Raw genomic sequence first — 18,309 nt, forward strand, 5'->3', positions numbered from 1 at the left:
CAAACAACCCACGGTTCAACAACAACCCTTACTGAACCCTTACTAAGTGTGGGTTAGCTCGTTAAGCAAACCCAATCACTCAGTGGGTCTTTGGAACTGGGAAATTCCCTGATGATATTAGGAAAGCTTACATTTGCAACCCTTGTCAGGAAACTTTGGGGGGTTGCAAGGGATGTTTTGAATCCCTGGCATTTGGGGAAAATGTCAGGGGTCTCTACATTGACAGAGCCTCTATCCTACTTGCCCAGTCCCTCCCTCTCCCTTGTTTGGGAGCTTCAAATAGATAATGACGGAACGGAAGGGAGTACAAATGTATTTGGAGGCAAATGAAACCAACTGCAAAGCTTAAATCTCTCCAGATATTAGCTAGGCAAAAAACAAAACAAGAAAAGGAAGCACCACACATTGTTAGTAGCAGGAACACCTGGCTGAGCAGTTCATACCCTTAGATTCATAACTGCTGGTGTACGAGGGAGAGAGCGCAGAGGTGGGGGATATGCAGGGTTTACGGAATCATGGGAGAGGAAATTTTCAGCTGAGTTAACAGTCATGTGATAGATGTGCTCGAAGTTGCTTGGAGAAGAGATGAGGCGGGAATGATGATGAGGGGGTGGACAAGGGGAGCTTGGCTATCAGAGACAACACAGAGAGAGAGAGAGAGAGAGAGAGACAGAAAGAAAGAGAGATCATGAGGGATGGTAAATGAGATCTCAGGAATACAAACGATGGACCATGTGCCCACTAAAAATGAAGGTTATAAATTGATAGGCATATCATCTGCATATCGTCAAACTCATTTCCAGAGACTCTTATTTCTGCTCCTGCTCACAGTCTGGTCGAAGTAACAAATTGCCTAGAAAGGGAATGACGTGGTGCTAAGAAACTCTGCATAACATCGTAAATGGAATGGTGCCGATAGGTCAGCCTGCACAGGCTTGGCTTTTACATCCCCACCAGCCACACAACAAAGGCAAGGGACTGACATGTCCTCGGCTAGCGACAGAAGTGGCTTAGAAAGGCAAATCCTGTCTCAATAGAACATGTACCTTATAAGCCCACTGGACAATGTAAACAATGTCATACATGCAGCCTACTATACTGTTGGCATTACATAAATGTTTAGTAGTAGTAGATAACTAGTGTCCTTGGTTAAGTCAAGATAAGGAACTAATGTAACTTCCTTGCATGTACATTATACCACAACTAGTGGTTATAATATTTTTCAGCTACTGTGTAAACCTGCTGTATGCAAGGATACTGTGGGTGTATTTTTTGAACAATTTGTAGATTTATGGATCTATGTCCTTTCCACATAGCCGAATTACAACAGCCTCCTACCCTGTGAACCATGCAATCTACAGTACAAAATAACATAGTGCTGTGCTGAAAATTTCGATTATTCCATTTTGGCATTTCACAGGGGTGGGAAGGGAACAAAAACTCTGGCAAAAGACGATGGGCGTGGTGAGAATTTCAGAGAATTTTCTTCTTGGAGAGGGGGGCAGCATTTCCACAGATCTTTTTAAGTGTAGGCAGTTGTTGATGGATCTTTTTATGTTATTTAAAACACACACACACACACACACACACACACACACACACACACTTGTTTTTGTTGTTTTAAATAAAAAAGAAGAACCCTCATCAACGCGCTATACTTTAAAAAGATCTGTGGAAATGCTGTCCCCCTCCCCAAGGAGAAAACCCTGCAGAAAAACAATGCCTCTATCGTAGAAAGAGAGAGAAAATTCCCGAAAATAGGTTAAGGTATGAGAGAGAGAGAGAGAGAGAGAGAGAGAGTTTGCCATGGACAAAGCCAGACAAAGGTTATGAATGACTGAGTGTGTTACTATTAATTCCAAACCCAGAATTTTAGAACCACTTTTATCAGTGTGTTTTTCCTGTACAGAACACAGACAACAGTGTAGACATAGGCAATTTGCTTGGATAGTGGTTGCCTCCTGGGATATGAATGCCATATAATGAGCTCTTCCACCAGTGGCTATAAGATGCTGCAGTCCTTTGAGTAAAAAAAGTGCTTAATTTTGCTCACCTAATCCTTTAAAAAAAATCTTTTTAAAAAATTGAAGCTGGCCACTGCTGCAAATGGAAAGGGCAAATTTTGGCATGTAATCCCCCCTAGAATTAGAGAAATGGCATCCAAATTCATGGCCCATGATATTTGGGGCTATTTCAGCACAGCCTGATGGACTTTATTCAGACTTGTGTCAGGGAAGTGTGTCTTTCATTGGTTTGGTGAAATTCTGAGCAGTGGTTCAAACGTTGCCTTGGGTTTTCTGCCCAATGTAAGCCCAAGGCAGCCACTGCTGGCAAAATTATGTCAGGCATGCTCAGTTTCACTCAGGCCAGAGTGCTGCCAGTAGTACTCCAGTACTGAATTTTACTCTTTCTGTCAGCACTCTGACCGTGGGGAAGGGATATCAGGAAACTGTCAACTGAGATAAGAGTGAGGTAATTTTGAAGGCTCAGGTAATCACTCTCACTGATTGACAGAGATCACTGATTAAGAGACGGCGGAAAAGGAAAACGCTATGCTAGACTCCTGTGCAGGCTTACTGAGAATTTTGTACATACAGGGACATTTATATGCATTTGTACATATCTACTCAGTTAATTTGATTTTTAGTTCGTGTTTTATTTTTTAAGAACACTATAATAATATATTTCCTTTTTTTAAAAAAAAACCAAGGAAATTCACTGATCAAAAAATCTACTCGTTTAAGACCAGAATTAATCTATCTCATGTTGGCTAAGGCTCTACAAAGCCAGGAAACTGAAAGCAAAGGCTGATGGCTTAACAGACGTGCCAGTGATCAGTGACGATATGTAAACCGCCCAGAGAGCTTTGGCTATGGGGTGGTATAGAAATGTAAACAATAATAATAATAATAATGATAATAATAATAATAATAATAATAATAATAATAGTAATGTGCAATGCCATAAATTGTGCTTGTTTACTAGCAATGGATAGGCGCAGCAGGTACTCCATCCTCACTATCTGGATTTGCCCTGAAAGACCAAGGAAAAATGTGGGTGCATGGAATGCATCATAAGAAACCACCATTTGTGACATCACCCATCATCATTACTGATCAGAGGGCACATCAGTTAAGGCATGAGCTTTGGTTTTCAATTTCCTGCCTTCGTCTACCTTGAGCCAACGCAAGATAGCTCTGATGCTGGTCTTAAACCAGCAGGTTTTTTAAATCATTGAATTCAATACAGTTCGATAAATAGTTACCCTGTGCGGATTGCCCCACCTAGTGGTAAAAGACAAGGTGTTCAAATGTTTATTTTTAATTTTTAGAGCAAGATTGTCTTTAAAACATAGAAAAATGAACTTTTCTCGAACACATTAGTAATGAGGCAGCAAATGGGGTATAGCAAATTAGGTCCACAAAGAGACACAATATCTCAAAACTGAACAACAAAATTGAACAACAACAACAAAGACAAACAGGAGCCAATTCTAACGCTACCTCTTACAAACATGCATTTTTCAGAGATAATTGTCTCCACATATACCGATGGAGCTACTCTTTCCTAAGGAGCTGCATACAGCAGGCAGTTCCAAAAGCAGGCAAAACCAGACCTGTTTCAGAATTGTTGTCTGAATTACGATCCTCACTCAGTGTTCCGGGGACTATGTTCTAGAATAGAAATAAAATCCAAGCCTCCCTTTCTGGCATGATCTTCTTCTTCTTCTGACAAAGTAAAAAATGCAGCTGGTAGCCAAATTATTATTATTATTATTATTATTATTATTATTATTATTATTATTATTATTTTATATAGTACCAACACTGTACTTCCAGTCTCTTATTAAAAACTGAAACATATACAATCATTTATTGCAAGGGAACATAGTACTCAAAGTGCTTAATTCTACTCTCCTCTATGGACAAACAAATCGGTTTTCCCTAGTGTGGATTATGTTCTTGATGTAATGTTTTCCTGGTGGATCCGGTGGAAAATTTCGTTTAAGACTCAGCCCTAAATTTTAAAACATTTTGTTGAAGAACCATTATATTTGTGATATGGGAGGCTACCACTTTTGCCTATCATTTTGATAGCAATGGTTTAGGTAACCATTGTTTTCTTAGATCATCACCTTTTCCTACTTGTTAATTCAGTGACATCTAATTATTCAGTTAGAAGTTCATATTCACAAACAGGCAAATGGAACACCACCGGCATTGTATGATCCATTGGGAGGGCACACAACATGATATTCCCATCGTATGGCAGCCTCCATATACACTGAGGGGGGGTTTATTAGGTTCTCACACATAGAAAGAGAAGGAAGCACAGCCCCTTGGTCCTTACCAAGTGTAGAGATCAGATGCTTCCTCAAGCACAGATAAAAGTGATATTTTATCACTTCCAAATTCAAATTATGATAGCTTGAATTTGTAGGAAAAATGGAAATATCTGCAGTCATTAATTCTTTTTAAAATGGAAGTGATTTAAGTGTGAGATAATTGTTGCATATACCTTGCTTAAGATACACAAATGTATACCAATGACTCTAGTGTAATATTTAATTTTCATTGCTTACTCATATACAAAATAACCATCCAAAGGAGTCATACTATAAACTGATTGCTAATATTTTATTGCAAATACTTGAATAGAGTTTCCCTCTCATTTTATTAGAATGATGCTCAATTTACATGTTACATTTGACAAGATAAAACCGCACAATATGAAACTATATGGCTATTTGTGAATGCCCTATGTCACAACAAACTCTGAAAGACTAGAACCGCCCAGAGAGCTTCGGCTATTGGGCTGTATAAAAATGTAATAAATAAATAAATAATAAATAAATAGAACCTGTGAAAACATGAGAATGAGGCTGCAGTGTCTGGTATTTAGGATATCATCATGCTAGAAGGCCATTGGAAAGGGGTAATCCACAGATACACCCTAGGCTGTGGATTTAAGCTGATTACTGTAGTTCAAATTAGAAGTAAACAATACTGTTTCCTAGCACCTGGCTCAAATCCCCCTTATCTCTCATTTCCTCTACTGGGCTCAAATAAGCTAGAAAAGTATTCAGAGAAGGAAAACACAAGGATTTTATATATAACAGAGGAGGACATATAAAGCTTTGGAGGAGAAACAAACAACAGGTAGAACTAACAGTTCAAACCAGATGGCAGCCGGTAGAGTTGAGAACTTGGCCTGGGCACCCCCTTTTGCTAGGTCAAAAAATCGTCTGGAGGGATAAAGGCTATCAGTGGCTACAAGTTGTGATGGCTAGGTACTACCTGCAGGATCAAAAGAAGCATGGCTCTGAATACCAGTTGCTGAGGAGGAGCACTGGGAGAAGACTATTGCTAGGAGGAGACTACTGTGTTCTGCTTGTTGGCTTTCCATAGGTATTTGGTAGGCCACTGTGGAAAACAGGTTGTTGGACTACATAGGCCTTCGGTTTAATCCAGATGGCTCTTCTTACATTCTTATTAAGAGGATACAAAATGATTATTATTCTTGCTAGATGAGCCTCGTGTGGCGCAGAGTGGTAAAGCAGCAGTTTCTGCAGCTGAAACTCTCCCCACGGCCTGAGAGCGGAAGCTGGTTTCCAGCGGAAGCTGGTTTCAGGCAGCCAGCTCAGGTCGACTCAGCCTTCCATCCTCCCGAGGTCGGTAAAATGAGTACCCAGTTAGCTGGGGGAAAGGTAATAACGGCCGGGGAAGGCAACGGCAAACACCCCATTATAAGGCCTGCCAAGAAAACGTCAGCGAAAGCCGGTGTCCCTCCACGAGTCAGTAATGACTCAGTGCTTGCACAAGAGGTTCCTTTCCTTTCCTTCTTGCTAATTAAAATGCCAGCACTGCCATTCCATCAGCAGTCCAAGGCCAACAGTGTACGATACTGTGAGGTCATTGTGTGAAGTGATTTCCTTTACGGCTATGGAGACCTGGACCCAATGTTGGTGATTTTAAATGTGGAACAAATTTATGCAATGGAAGTAGCCACGATCATCTAATTGCATAGCCTACATGGGAGTAGAACACTTGAGCATTACTAACACTTGAGTATCACCAGTGGTAGCACAGTGGGGCAATGCACATGTTTTGCCTAGAGAATGTTCCAAGTTCACTCCGTGGCTTCTCCACCAGTTACAATTTTCTTGAGTGATGTATGCTAGGAAAAAGCTCTACCTGGAAAACTGCTTGCAGTCAGAGTACATGATGCTGGCAAGGTGGAACAATGGCCTGACATAGAATAATGCAGTTCCCTATGTTCATATGGATATGCTTTTGCATATTGAAAAACCTGCCAAAAATCATTCTCAAACCCCTGCCCGTGACGTCACTTTTCATTTGACTGCAGTCTTACAATTGTTTAACTCACAATCTCGTGCCCAAATATACATTTTATTTCTTTTATATATGAATTACAGTCACTTGTGGACACACTCTCATACGCTTACCATAGGCAGGTCTTTGAGGATCTGTATACCATCTCCTGGGCCCATGTGTGCTATATGGTTAAAGTTAGTTGGGTTAGAAATTAATTTATTTCTCATTTCTGGATCTCGCAGCATCTCCCTGTAAGAGAAGATATTCAGGTCAGGTATTCTTTTCATGACGATGTAAAAAAAAAAGTACTTTTCATATCATTTACACTAAAATAGAAATCAATAAGTGAAATATCTGGCCAGGTTTCAAAGGAGGGGAACTTTTAACTTCTGATGTTGATTCTATGCCAGCTCTCAGCCTGATGAAAGGGGAAAGGGTCAAGAAGAACAGAGGTTTGGCTTAAAGGCTCAACAGCCCAGGCCCATAAAACGTCCGTATGGTTACTGAGACTCAGAGTGCACTACGAGAGGGAGTTGAGACAACACTCAAGAAAAGGTGTAGAAGCGGGCTCAGTGATGACCTGGCGCTGCACAGATGGAAGCAGAGATGAAGGACAGAAGAAAAGAAGAAGAATTAGAAGAATATTGCACTACCCTTCACATTTCACTGTCACAACACTTTTAAGAGCTTGTAGAGAAAAGTGCCAATGCATTGTAGGATATAAAATTTTAGAGATTTCTCAGCATTTTAGAAAAGCAGGAAATTATAGGGCTTTAGCTTGGTGCCAATTTTATGTTTGGTGCAGTTATAAGAGTTGAACAAAAAGAAAAGCAGATATCTGGCCACATCATTAGCCAAAAGGCTGGTGACAAGCATTTCCAGTTTTTTAACATTTCCACCCCACCCCTCCAAAGGTATGTGGAAACTTTTTTGGGTAGAGAGAACACGTGGCTAGAACCCACTGAAATATTAGACCTGTGCTTGTTGAAAATATTTTCTTAAAATTATAATCCTTTCCAAATACTTCCATATGCCTTGAAATGCCATCTTGTTACCTGAAAGCTTCACTGGGCTTGGCTATTAAGTTATTATTAACAGAATACTGGGGAATATTACAGAAAATGGGATGGGAATTGCCCAAGAAGCGGAATATCAGAACTAGACTCTAGAAGTAATATATATGTATAATTAGCAATGTAATCCTCTTTTGTAAAACTTTTTATTATCAATCTTTATATATACAGTATATGCACACACACACACATGCACAAATGTACATATATACAATACACAGAGGCATGCATTCCAAATTACAATAATTGTTTTGCACAAATATATAATGTAACGTGGACTTAAATATTCAGACTGGCATTTATACAAATCATATATAAAGGATAAATATAAGGGAAGAGAGACAAACGTCTGAACATGTGGCCCAGAAAAGCAAATTTTTCTAACAAACAAAAAACTACATTTTGACAGCAGACAAACAAGTCTTCATGGCCTACAGGCATGTACAGAAGACAAGTAGAGGTTGAATACCGACCTCCTCTGTTGCATCCTCTCCTCTTCAGGCACTCTGAATGAGTAACGGCGTTTATTGTTGATATTTCGGACCATTTGCTTCCGGCTGTTATCTGATGTCTCAGGAACCACTAATTCATCACCCTCTGTGTGAACAACATTTAAAAAAACCAAGCAGGTTCCATATTAAGTTACTTAATAGAATGTTTTTTTTTAAAAAAATATAGCAGTCTGTGGATTTTTCTTCATTTTGAGGTTGTTATCTAAGGAGAGTCCCTAGGAAATTTTGTAAAATGAATACATAAATAAAATATGAAGAAACCAGAACTGCACTACTATGGTGCAATCCTATGCTACTTACACAATATAGGCAAACATGCATTACAGCCACAATGCCATATTATTATTATTATTATTTTAAAAGGAAAACTTTTGGTGGTAAGGGGGTAGGATTTTGAGCTTATAAGTGATGGAGGAAGAGGGAGGCTTAATTCTTTGCCTGCCCAAAAGATTTTACACTCCAAACTGTCTTCCCATAGATTTTACCCCTGTGGTAAAATGTGCTTTGAACCACATGTGCTTTGAACCACATGGAGAGAAAAGCTGCAGGCGGGAATCTTTAGCTAAAAGATCTTTTGCATCTTTAGAAACAGCAAGTAAAGAAAGGATTAAGCTCCTCCCCACTTCTCGGGTCAAATTCACCTCCTCGCAAACAAAAAAAGGCACTGGGCTTCATTATGTATGTTTGCACATAACATTTTCTACACACAGATCTCATCACAGGCCTTAGCTAGACCTAAGGTTTATCCCGGGATCGTCCTGGGATCATCCTTGTTCATGTAAATGACACGCAGGATATCCTGGGAGCAGGCAGGGACGACCCCAGGATAAACCTTAGGTCTAGCTAAGGCCACAGTCCCCTTTCTTCCCTGAAAATCTCCTCCAGAGAGTTGGGGGGAGATGGCACTGCAGGGTACAGAGAGATGGGGGAGATTGGCCAGCAGGAGCATTTCGAGCAGAACTCTGCAAAAACTTTGAATTCAACTTTCTGTATTTATGATAACATTCTTGTTAACTGCCTCAGGATGGATGGATAGATGGATGGATATAATATATATATATATATATATATATATATATATATATATATACACACACACACACACACACACACACACACACTGGCAAAGTGTTGGTATGTAAGTTTGAAAAATGTTAATCAATTTTACATTTTGTTTGTGGAAGAATACACAGAATCAAAAGCATCTAAAAGAAAATAGATTTCAAAGTTAACTATGCAAAAGCAGTCGAAATAAGAGATAGCCGCAATTGAAATGTCTTAAATAAGCCAGTCCTATCCCCAACCCCAAAGCCTCCAGTTTCTCAGCCTGTTAAGGTCTTACAACAATTACATGTTCTTAATTTTGTTACTAAGCTTGAGAACAAGAGTCTTTATCAAATTAAAGCTGAAATGCTTGTGAAACCAAGAAAAGGCCCTATCAATTGCATCCAGCCCATCAGTACTATTCTAGATTGAATGGTTCCCCCCCACCCCCTTTTAAAATTATTTCTAGGCAACCTTTTAGGTCAAGAGCCTTCCCAAGGCTCTTCATCCACAAGGGGTTTTATTTTACTTACCTGCCATCTTGTTTTTGAAATATATTAACCTAATTGTTTCTAGTCCTAGAACGTTTAGCGATCCTTCTGTGTTCAAAGGACGTACCTGAAAGCACAGAAGTTTAAATATCTTAGCCCAAAATATATATCAAGATTTTCATAAATTATGCCAAACTATCATTAATAACAGTCTTTCAACAAAATAGAAACTTAGTAGTGAATGGGTATAGAAACTTTTGCCCCAAAAAACAGGGGAGCAATTTTGGCTAATGTCCGAGATACATATTTTTTACTAACGTTATGAGAATTTCAGGGGGTAACAGGAATCATAATGCATAATTAATATACAAATGGAGCATTCTTTTATAGGTTGCATTTGATAAAACATACAATAAGGTGGAAAATTGAGTTACTCTTATTGGAATCAATTATATAGGACATATGTTTTAATCCAGGTAGGATTCAACATCTGTTACAAATAACTGAGGATCATTTCCCACATTTGTTTCAGGATCACTAATACAAACAATTCTCATGTTGGAAAATAAGCATTTGAAAGCAGAACGTTTGGAAAGGTTAACTATAGAAGTTAAAGATCAAAGCACTGTCTTTAAAGTTATCAGAGGTTTCAGATAGTGCAGTAAATATACAGAAGATAAGATGTGCCTCACTATAATTATTCTGAAATTTAGTATCTATTTTCCTTTAGTGACATTATATGCAGTCCATAAAACTGTGTTTAGAGCACTTAACTATAACAGCCATGGTTACCAAACCCTCTTAGTTCTGATGACCATAGCTAGTCTATTGACATGCTAATCTTTATTATTACTCTAGTTTTTCTAATAAGGTTGCCTGTGGCCATCAGTGCCTGGGCCACTCTGCTCAATTTCCAGTAAAATTTGCTAGTTACCTTCTTGAGGGGAATAGTCTGAATCCATTCCATGGAGTTCACGTCAAATATATCAACTGCATTTTCACTATATACTGAGAGGTATGGTGCATTGTAACCTGGGGAGAAGTACAAATACATGTCTGGGTAATACATATTTGGGATTCATCAGACTGTGCTGAAGATCAGAAGATTGACATTTCTCAACATACAGCCTCTATATGTTGAGAAATGTCAATAAATTATTTTATTGACATTTAGCAATAAATTGTTTTTAATTACAATTGAGTCCGGTTTTAATCAGAATTCCTTTGCCAAGCTTTTAACGATCATTTGGGAAATGATAATTCATAAGCCAACAAGTAATTATGGTTTGAAATACAGATCCTTCTCATATTCTTCAGTTTCTAGTATGAGTCATATTCATTATCTTCCCACTTACTTAACATGATATCCATTAGCTTAGGTTTGGAGAACTTTTTTTTCAGCCCAGAGGCCAAATTCCAATTTGGAAAGGGTCTCAGGGCTGCACTACAGAAATGGGCAGGACATTGGGCACAGGAGGCAGGCCAAGGACACCATGCATACAAAGCTCAGCTCAATTCTATGTATGCCTGCTCAGAAGGAAGTCCCAATGCAAGAGCTTTCAGGTACATTGAGTACAGAAGCAAACCCCAGAAACTGACTTTTAAATCAAAAGCCTCCTGTTCAAACCCCTTCTCCTTATTGGTCTTGTTTAAATACCTTGTACTTTGAATACCTTTAATTTTAAAGGTATTTAAAGAGCATGTATTTAAATTTTTAAATACCCTGATCTTTAAGATACTTAATGTTTAAATGCCTTTAAATCCCTCTCTTATCTCTGACCATTGATCAGAGATAAGAGCCACGTTTCCTGTTCTGTCCTACAGAAAGCTGCCTTTCTTCAGTGCTGAGCAGGGAAATTGCAGCCCTCATCTCAGAACAGTGATTGGAGATGAGAGTGGGGGTTTCCTGTATAGGGCTGGAGGGAGAATGGGCGGGATTGCTCAAAGAAGCTTGCAGTCCAGATGGGGAACCCTGCACTACTCATTTATTAATTTAATAACTTTTGAAACCAAGTTTTTGGAACCAGGAATGTTATTTTTTTATTGTGAACTCATTAATATTTACTAATGCTTTTGCTCATGGTTTAATACCGATACCGATGCAGCTTTAGTCATGACAACTAGCTTTAGTCATGACAACTAGTTCATAATCATACGAACAGGACTTTATTTACCCTAGATAGGAAGTTTTTAGAGGCAGCACATAACCATAGTTTGCCATGATGCAAACCAGATTGGCAAACAGCGGTGCTCAACCTCCAAACAAGAGCAGAATAAGAAACCCACTTCAAACCATGGTTTCTGGTTCTGCTTTGGAAGGCAAGTAACCCTGGTTTGCCAATTTGGGCATTATATCAGACTTCAACTAGTTATAAACAGGAAATGGAATCCACGTGTGCCTTGTTCACAACAATCTGAATAGAACTGCTTTGTTCAGAACAATCTGAACTTAACTTCCATCATGGCATTGAAGTAACATATTAAAAAGTTATTTCTTGTATATCACATCCCCATGAAACATGTTGATGATGTCACCCTGTAGAAAAAGCATGGGGTATATTCCTGAACAATAACCACATTTTGTGACTTCCCCCCAAGCCATGAAGAGAAATAAAGCTGCAGTGCATCAATACCATGACCGGAACTTACAGGAAGAGGAAGGTGTTGCAGGCCACATCAGTTCCTGTTGCCTAGACCTTCGACCTTGACAGTCCACATAAACCCCCACGCTGCTAAAACACAGCAGGTACTCCTTATTTGAGATTTCAACTGCACAGATGGCATCGGTTGGCTGCTGTGCAATGAATGAGAGTGTGTGATCATCTGGGTGAAGCAAACTATGTGGGTTTCCTTCTCCATGCAAAGGGTATTTTAAGAATCCTGACTGGTAGCCTACACAGAGCCGCTCACTAAAGATTGCCATCCACTGGACATTCCCAGCCACTTGGATCTCTTTAATTTTTTTGTGACGTGTTTTGCTGTGATTTAGTTCATAGCAGAGGACCTGTCTTTTCATTGCCACACACAGGCAAGTAAGGGCTCCATGGCGCACTTGTCCAGAAACGATCGTCTGGCAACCTTTTGTCTCTGCCAGTTTATAAAAATCAGTCTCTCGTCCATCTAGGGCTGCCATAGGGAATAGCCGCACATGACGGTTTCGTCCTGAGATCACTGCGATAAGCTGTTCATTTGGGATGAGTTCAATCTGATGAACTTTCTTACTGTCGCCAACACGAATTATCTCTGCAAAAATAAAAACTCAGGTGAGTACAACCTCCCTGCTAATGTGCAAACAACTAATATAAAAGAAGAATAGTACATAGTACAGGCACAAAGATTCTCCTGAGCCTCATTTTCTGCACTTTCTGCTACCCATCAATCTGTCCTCTCGCCATTCTCAGTATTCCTTTACCTAGCTCTGTCTTCTCCTTCCCCTCTGTACTGTTAGGGTAAAGCTACTTTTGAGAAAGAGCTACAGCATTTCTATATTTTGCACAAAATGGTTGCTTGAACTGAACACGCCCCCCTCCAGCAAATAGGTAAATAAGATGAGGTTTCAACATAGCCATACCTACAGGCAATGGAAAAAGCAGGTGCTCTTTTTATATTAATATGTTAAAATAGCCATGGCAATGTTAATTTTACATATTATAAAACAAGAAAAAGTTACTGCTATGGCAGCTTGAGTCTCTAGAAAAAGGATTGTATTCCTGTTAGCCATGTAAAGGAGAGAAGTCTGGGTTCCAATCTGCCCACATAGCACAGACTGAAATGCTTTTTGGGTAGAAGGAGACAACCGAGAACAGTTTGAGCACAGAAATGCAGCACGGCTGGCATTTATTAAAAATAACTTTAGAAACTTAAACTGATACAAGATGGAACTAGAAGGAGTTGATAGAACAAAATGTGCAGCTTATTATTTCAACTACCCACATTTCAAACATAGATATGTACTCTTACCATCCTTGGTCACATGCACCACAAATAACCCTTCTTCGTTTCCCAGAGCTATTCTTTCGTGATCTGTGATAGTTAATAAAAAATAAAAAATAAATAAGTGAACACACAAGGTGATAAGGTAAAAAATAAAGATCAGAAAGCAGATTAAATAAGAACAGTTTAATGATTAGAAAATAAAATTTACCATTCACTCTTTTTGTTTGAATTTAAGAATGAAAAATAACACTTTCTCCAATTTCTTGTATTAACTGAAACACCATAAATCTTTTCCTAGAACTATTCAGAGCATTTAAGTAAAGAACTAATTTTGCAATGAATAGATTTTAATAAGTAAGTGTTAACTGGAACACAGGTGAAGTCCACAACTGACCTGGGAACCAATGGAACTAGAAACTCCAAAATTTAAAAACAAACTCCATTCATTCATAAATGAATTCCTATTTCCCCTCCTTTCTTTGAACCCTATTAAATAATTACATTTTACTCTCAACAATATCTTCAATGTTTATCTTCACCATTTCTCACTAGATAAACCATTAATTTTCTATTAATATACTATGTTAATCTTGTCTGTTTAGGCTGCAATCCTATACACGCTTATCTGGGAGTAAATATTAAACTCAATGAGATTTACTTCTGAGTAAATATGCATATGATTGCAATGCTAATGACAACTTTTTAAAGATCCTTTTCTTGGGAGGGCGAATGGCCCAATCAGAGGAATCTCCTCTGTTATCTCTGACCAGTGACTGGAGATAACGGCAGAGACTCCTCTCCCATCTAGCCTCCAGGATGTGAGGACTTGAGGAGGGGGAGTGGTTTCCAGAGGGATCCAAAGCCTCTGGTGGCCGGATGCCTAGTCTCCATCAGATGGATTAGGCCTGCAGGCTGGGTGTTCTCAATAAACCAAAGTTGATTGAAAAAGGTATTTTCTATACATTAAAAAGGTATTTTCTATACATTATTTATTCCAGTGCAATGTCTTATCTGATATAGTAATGGGTTATATTAGAAACAAAAATTCATCTTACTTTATTTAAATGTATCACAATTTATTTTATTAGTAGGTATTAGTAGGTAAACAAAGAAAATTTAATCCCGATATGCATTTGAGACTTCTTACCTTTGAAATAGAACAATTCTTTTCATGTTAAAATCCAAGTTAACATTAGGGTAGAGTCAAGTATTACTGTAGGTTATAAAATACATACCTATGATTGCTGCTGCCTGGGTGGTTTTAATGAGGGGCAAAGTGCTGTCATAGGCCTCTTTGGGAGCATAGACTGATCGATCTTTGAGTTTGTTCTTCTTTAAAATCCTGTGCAATTCATTCAGGACTCCTACCCATTTGCTCTTTTCATTCTCACTGTCAGCTAGGATCAGGATTGAACATTTGTTACTGCATGCTGATAGCTGGGAAGCTGTAACCTGGAAAAGTTATAGACATGTTTGCATTTATGTGGGATGCGACAGAATACACACTTAGGAAAAAAAGGCAGGGCATAAATACTCAGAATAAGTAAACAGAAAACGGATTCCTTGGAATTTATGATGCACAGCTAAAAGGTACCCTTTACTTAACTGTTGAGTATGCTTGTAGTCAATAATAAATGGAGGAACTCAGCATTAAATATACATTTCAAGTGAAAACCAGTGTGGCATAATAGCAGCTGGAGGGACTCTGGTTCAAACCCCTGTTCATCCAGCCATGAAGCTCACTGGGTGATCCTGGGCCAGTGAGCATCTCTTCACTTAACCTAACTTTAAAGGTGGATGAAAATATAAAATGGTTGGGGGAAAGCCATTTATGTTACCCTAAGATCCTTGGGGAAAGGCCAGAATAAAATCTAATAAAACAAACTATAGTAAAGATGAGGAATACCAAGAAACGATATGTGTATTTTATAAGTAGTGTATTTGGGGCCTGTAGGCTAGATCAGAGACTGCACCATTTCCTGAAGCATTACAAATCAACATTTGGTGACATTTTCATACTTCCTCCTAGTGTCCAGGGCTTGGATGAAAATACATAAAATTACAAGGGGATACTCAAAACTATATTGACAAACTGTGATCCTTTTTGATAATAAAGGAAGCGAATACGAAAATTAGGTTCTACTCATTTCTACTTATACAGAATATGCATCAATCATAATACGTATTACTTACTCTAAAGATACAGGGAATATCTTTTCGATTTGCATGGATGACATCAGAAGCCAAGACAGAACTCACTGAGAATTCTTCATCTCTTTTAAAAAGACACAAAAAATGTTCATTAGCAAGTAGAAGTTTGGTGTTTGTTTTCTATTAAGTTTTGAGCTAAAATGTTCCAAATCATACAGAAATTCTATATAAATGTAATAAACACTTTTTATCAAATGTTTTGATTTTTGGTTCAGCAGGAACAGACAGGTTTGATATATGTGTATGTAATTACTTCTTCATACAAAAGTTCAACGCAAAAAAATCTACCAAATCATTTTTGTTTAACTAAATGGTTAAAATGCAAGTGCTAAAGTCAGACAATTTCCCACCAAATCAAGTAACAACTCCACCAAATCTCTGCAATACAAAACTCATTCTAGCTAGACAAATTTGACTCCTTACAAATTATAATGCAAGTTTTAATTTATTAAATGCTGCCATATTAACAGCTGCATCCAGGATGATATGGAGAGCCATCCAATTTGTCAGAATGCCAACGACCTTGAAGATATGTGGGTCCTTATAGACTAGGGATGGGCAACGCACAACCCACACACTGCATGAGGCTCTCCCATCCATTTTTTGTGGCCCACACTGTCCCCACTTTGTTGCTGCCATGACACCAAATGCAAAACCGCACTCCCCTGGGACTTCCAGAAGCGCAATTTTACATGAAAACAAAGTACATTCTATTTGTGTGCCTTGTTTTAAAGTGAAAATGTGGCTTTAGCCCCTGCACCACACAAAGTTGCCCAACTCAGTTGCAGAGGGAAGTATTAATGAACAGAGCCTGCCATCCTTATATGCTTTCTTGGAAGCTCGTTAAATTGGATCTGCAGGATTTCCTGCCAAGTAATAATGACAATGATAACAAAATCAATTTTTTCAAGGCCATTATGACTGAATTATTTTGAATGGCCCTTCCCTGACTTTCTCCCTATACACAGGATGTGTGAGAGAGCACACCTGTGCCATCCAGGATTGCCAAATATCTACATATGGGTGTAAAGTTTCTATTGGATAAAATCCAACATGAATAAGCCCCAGTTCACAGTGCTGTATGTGAGATATCAATCAATAAATATAGGTTTACACTGGATTTTACATGCACAGGCCCCCTGCAAACATTACGCCGATTCATGAAAGTGCCTCAACATAAGAGATTGGGTTCTCACTTTCCCCACTGTATGTAGGAAGATCGTTCTAACTGGCTCACTGCAAATTAGCCTCAGAGAAAATCAACAAAACTCAGAGGGAATTCTGAATCTTAATACAAAGCAGTAATTTCTATTATTTTTAAATATAAGTTACCATTGCTGAACGCTATTAACTACATTGTCAAACTCAAATAATCCTTTATTTTGCATATAGTGACTATGACTATGATCTGTTAGTGCTGATGCTCTTCTAATTACAGGTTAACAAATGATCTAAATTATAAGAAAACAACTACCAGAGACCTTTATTTCGCAGACATTTAAAGTTTGATAGATACAATTCACACAATGAAGAATTCAAAAGGGATGCACTTGCTGTCTTTGGTTCTAAAACAAAAAACACCACATGATGGTTCTTACCTCATATCAAGAACCTGACTCACTACCACACTGGGCTGGGATGCCTTTCCTTCTGCTATATCATAAAGGAAGAGCTTGAAGTCACAGACAACAGCCAGAGCTCTCTGCCAGCCTTTCTTCACTCCAGCTGGTTTAGGGACCTGTAACAAAATTAATTGTAATTATATTTTAGAAAAAGATAAATGGAAAGAGTTTAATTCATGCCGTTAATTTGTTCTTGGAAAAGCATTGGTTACTCTCATGACATAACCAATGCATTATTCAAAAGCACATACATACTGGACAAACAAACTGGGGTGGATCCAGATGTAGGAGTGCGCAACTGTGCTGGTGGAAACAGATGCCCCCATCCCATTTTCCCCACTGCAGCCCCTCCAGGCCCCTGAAAATGCTACACAGAGGGCAAGGATACTCTGCTAAATTACATGATCTGTGGTGTGGGATGAGGGAGAAGGGAATCCTTGAAAATTGGGCAGAAGCACCTTCTGTGAAGAGAGCCCTTCCATCAACGAAAGGTAGATGAAAGGTGGATTGAGCCCATTGATTTAGGTGACATGACTTCCTTCCACTATAGGCTTATAGAGTGCATTACATGTATGCTGAAATAATAATATGCAGTAAAAAGGGGGCAAAATGAACTTTAGGATAAGGTTCCCCCCTTTTACTTCTGATTCACACTCAGAAAAAAATATTATATAGAAAAAGGCGATGAACTGTCCCAAGTAATTTTCCTGATACTTACTCGGACATGCCCTTCATAAGCAGTTCCTATTCCTTTCTGTGGGTCAATCCCTAGAGGACCCTTTGTCTGTTCAGGTGGGATTGGACACACTGCTGGTGCCTTGTCTGCACAGGTCACATGGCATGAAAATCCACACACTGGGAGGAAAAACAAAATTAACAAACCAGATGTACAGCTCTCATTGTTGATTATGAAAGAGTTAATCTAATAACACATGAAAGTCATAAACAAACATCTCCCTTGTCTCAATATATGTTCATGAAACTTGATATATTAAGGACTGCTTAATATGTTATGTCACAAATGTATCTCACAGTGAACTCTTAATCTCTGAAGAGGAGACCTGGTGAAGTTGTCCACTTCAAAG

The 18,309-nt window shown here is 38.6% G+C and overlaps 1 protein-coding gene and 1 long non-coding RNA gene across 8 annotated transcripts in view; one reads left to right on the plus strand and one right to left on the minus strand.

Annotated features, from left to right (window-relative positions):
- CDC42BPA (CDC42 binding protein kinase alpha) overlaps positions 1–18,309 on the minus strand; it is a 195,599-nt gene that overhangs the window by 12,401 nt on the left and 164,889 nt on the right. For 5 of the 7 annotated variants that reach the window (XM_063124140.1, XM_063124143.1, XM_063124141.1 and 2 more), the window contains 10 exons: positions 17,943–18,079; positions 17,201–17,340; positions 15,585–15,666; positions 14,627–14,843; positions 13,416–13,478; positions 12,105–12,698; positions 10,390–10,487; positions 9,498–9,582; positions 7,882–8,005; positions 6,467–6,584 (listed from right to left, as the gene is read on the minus strand). In XM_063124140.1, coding sequence (XP_062980210.1) covers positions 6,467–6,584; positions 7,882–8,005; positions 9,498–9,582; positions 10,390–10,487; positions 12,105–12,698; positions 13,416–13,478; positions 14,627–14,843; positions 15,585–15,666; positions 17,201–17,340; positions 17,943–18,079 — 1,658 coding nt within the window. Of the gene's footprint in view, positions 1–443; positions 630–6,466; positions 6,585–7,881; positions 8,006–9,497; positions 9,583–10,389; positions 10,488–12,104; positions 12,699–13,415; positions 13,479–14,626; positions 14,844–15,584; positions 15,667–17,200; positions 17,341–17,942; positions 18,080–18,309 lie in introns of all 7 variants that reach the window. The other 2 variants (XM_063124145.1, XM_063124144.1) reach the window with 1 other exon arrangement.
- Positions 12,654–15,737, plus strand: LOC134397466 (uncharacterized). The gene is made up of 2 exons (XR_010025367.1): positions 12,654–12,718; positions 15,553–15,737. It is a non-coding gene; the product is annotated as an uncharacterized LOC134397466 (long non-coding RNA).

Source organism: Elgaria multicarinata, chromosome 4 (assembly GCF_023053635.1).
Source record: "Elgaria multicarinata webbii isolate HBS135686 ecotype San Diego chromosome 4, rElgMul1.1.pri, whole genome shotgun sequence".
NCBI lineage: Eukaryota > Metazoa > Chordata > Lepidosauria > Squamata > Anguidae > Elgaria > Elgaria multicarinata.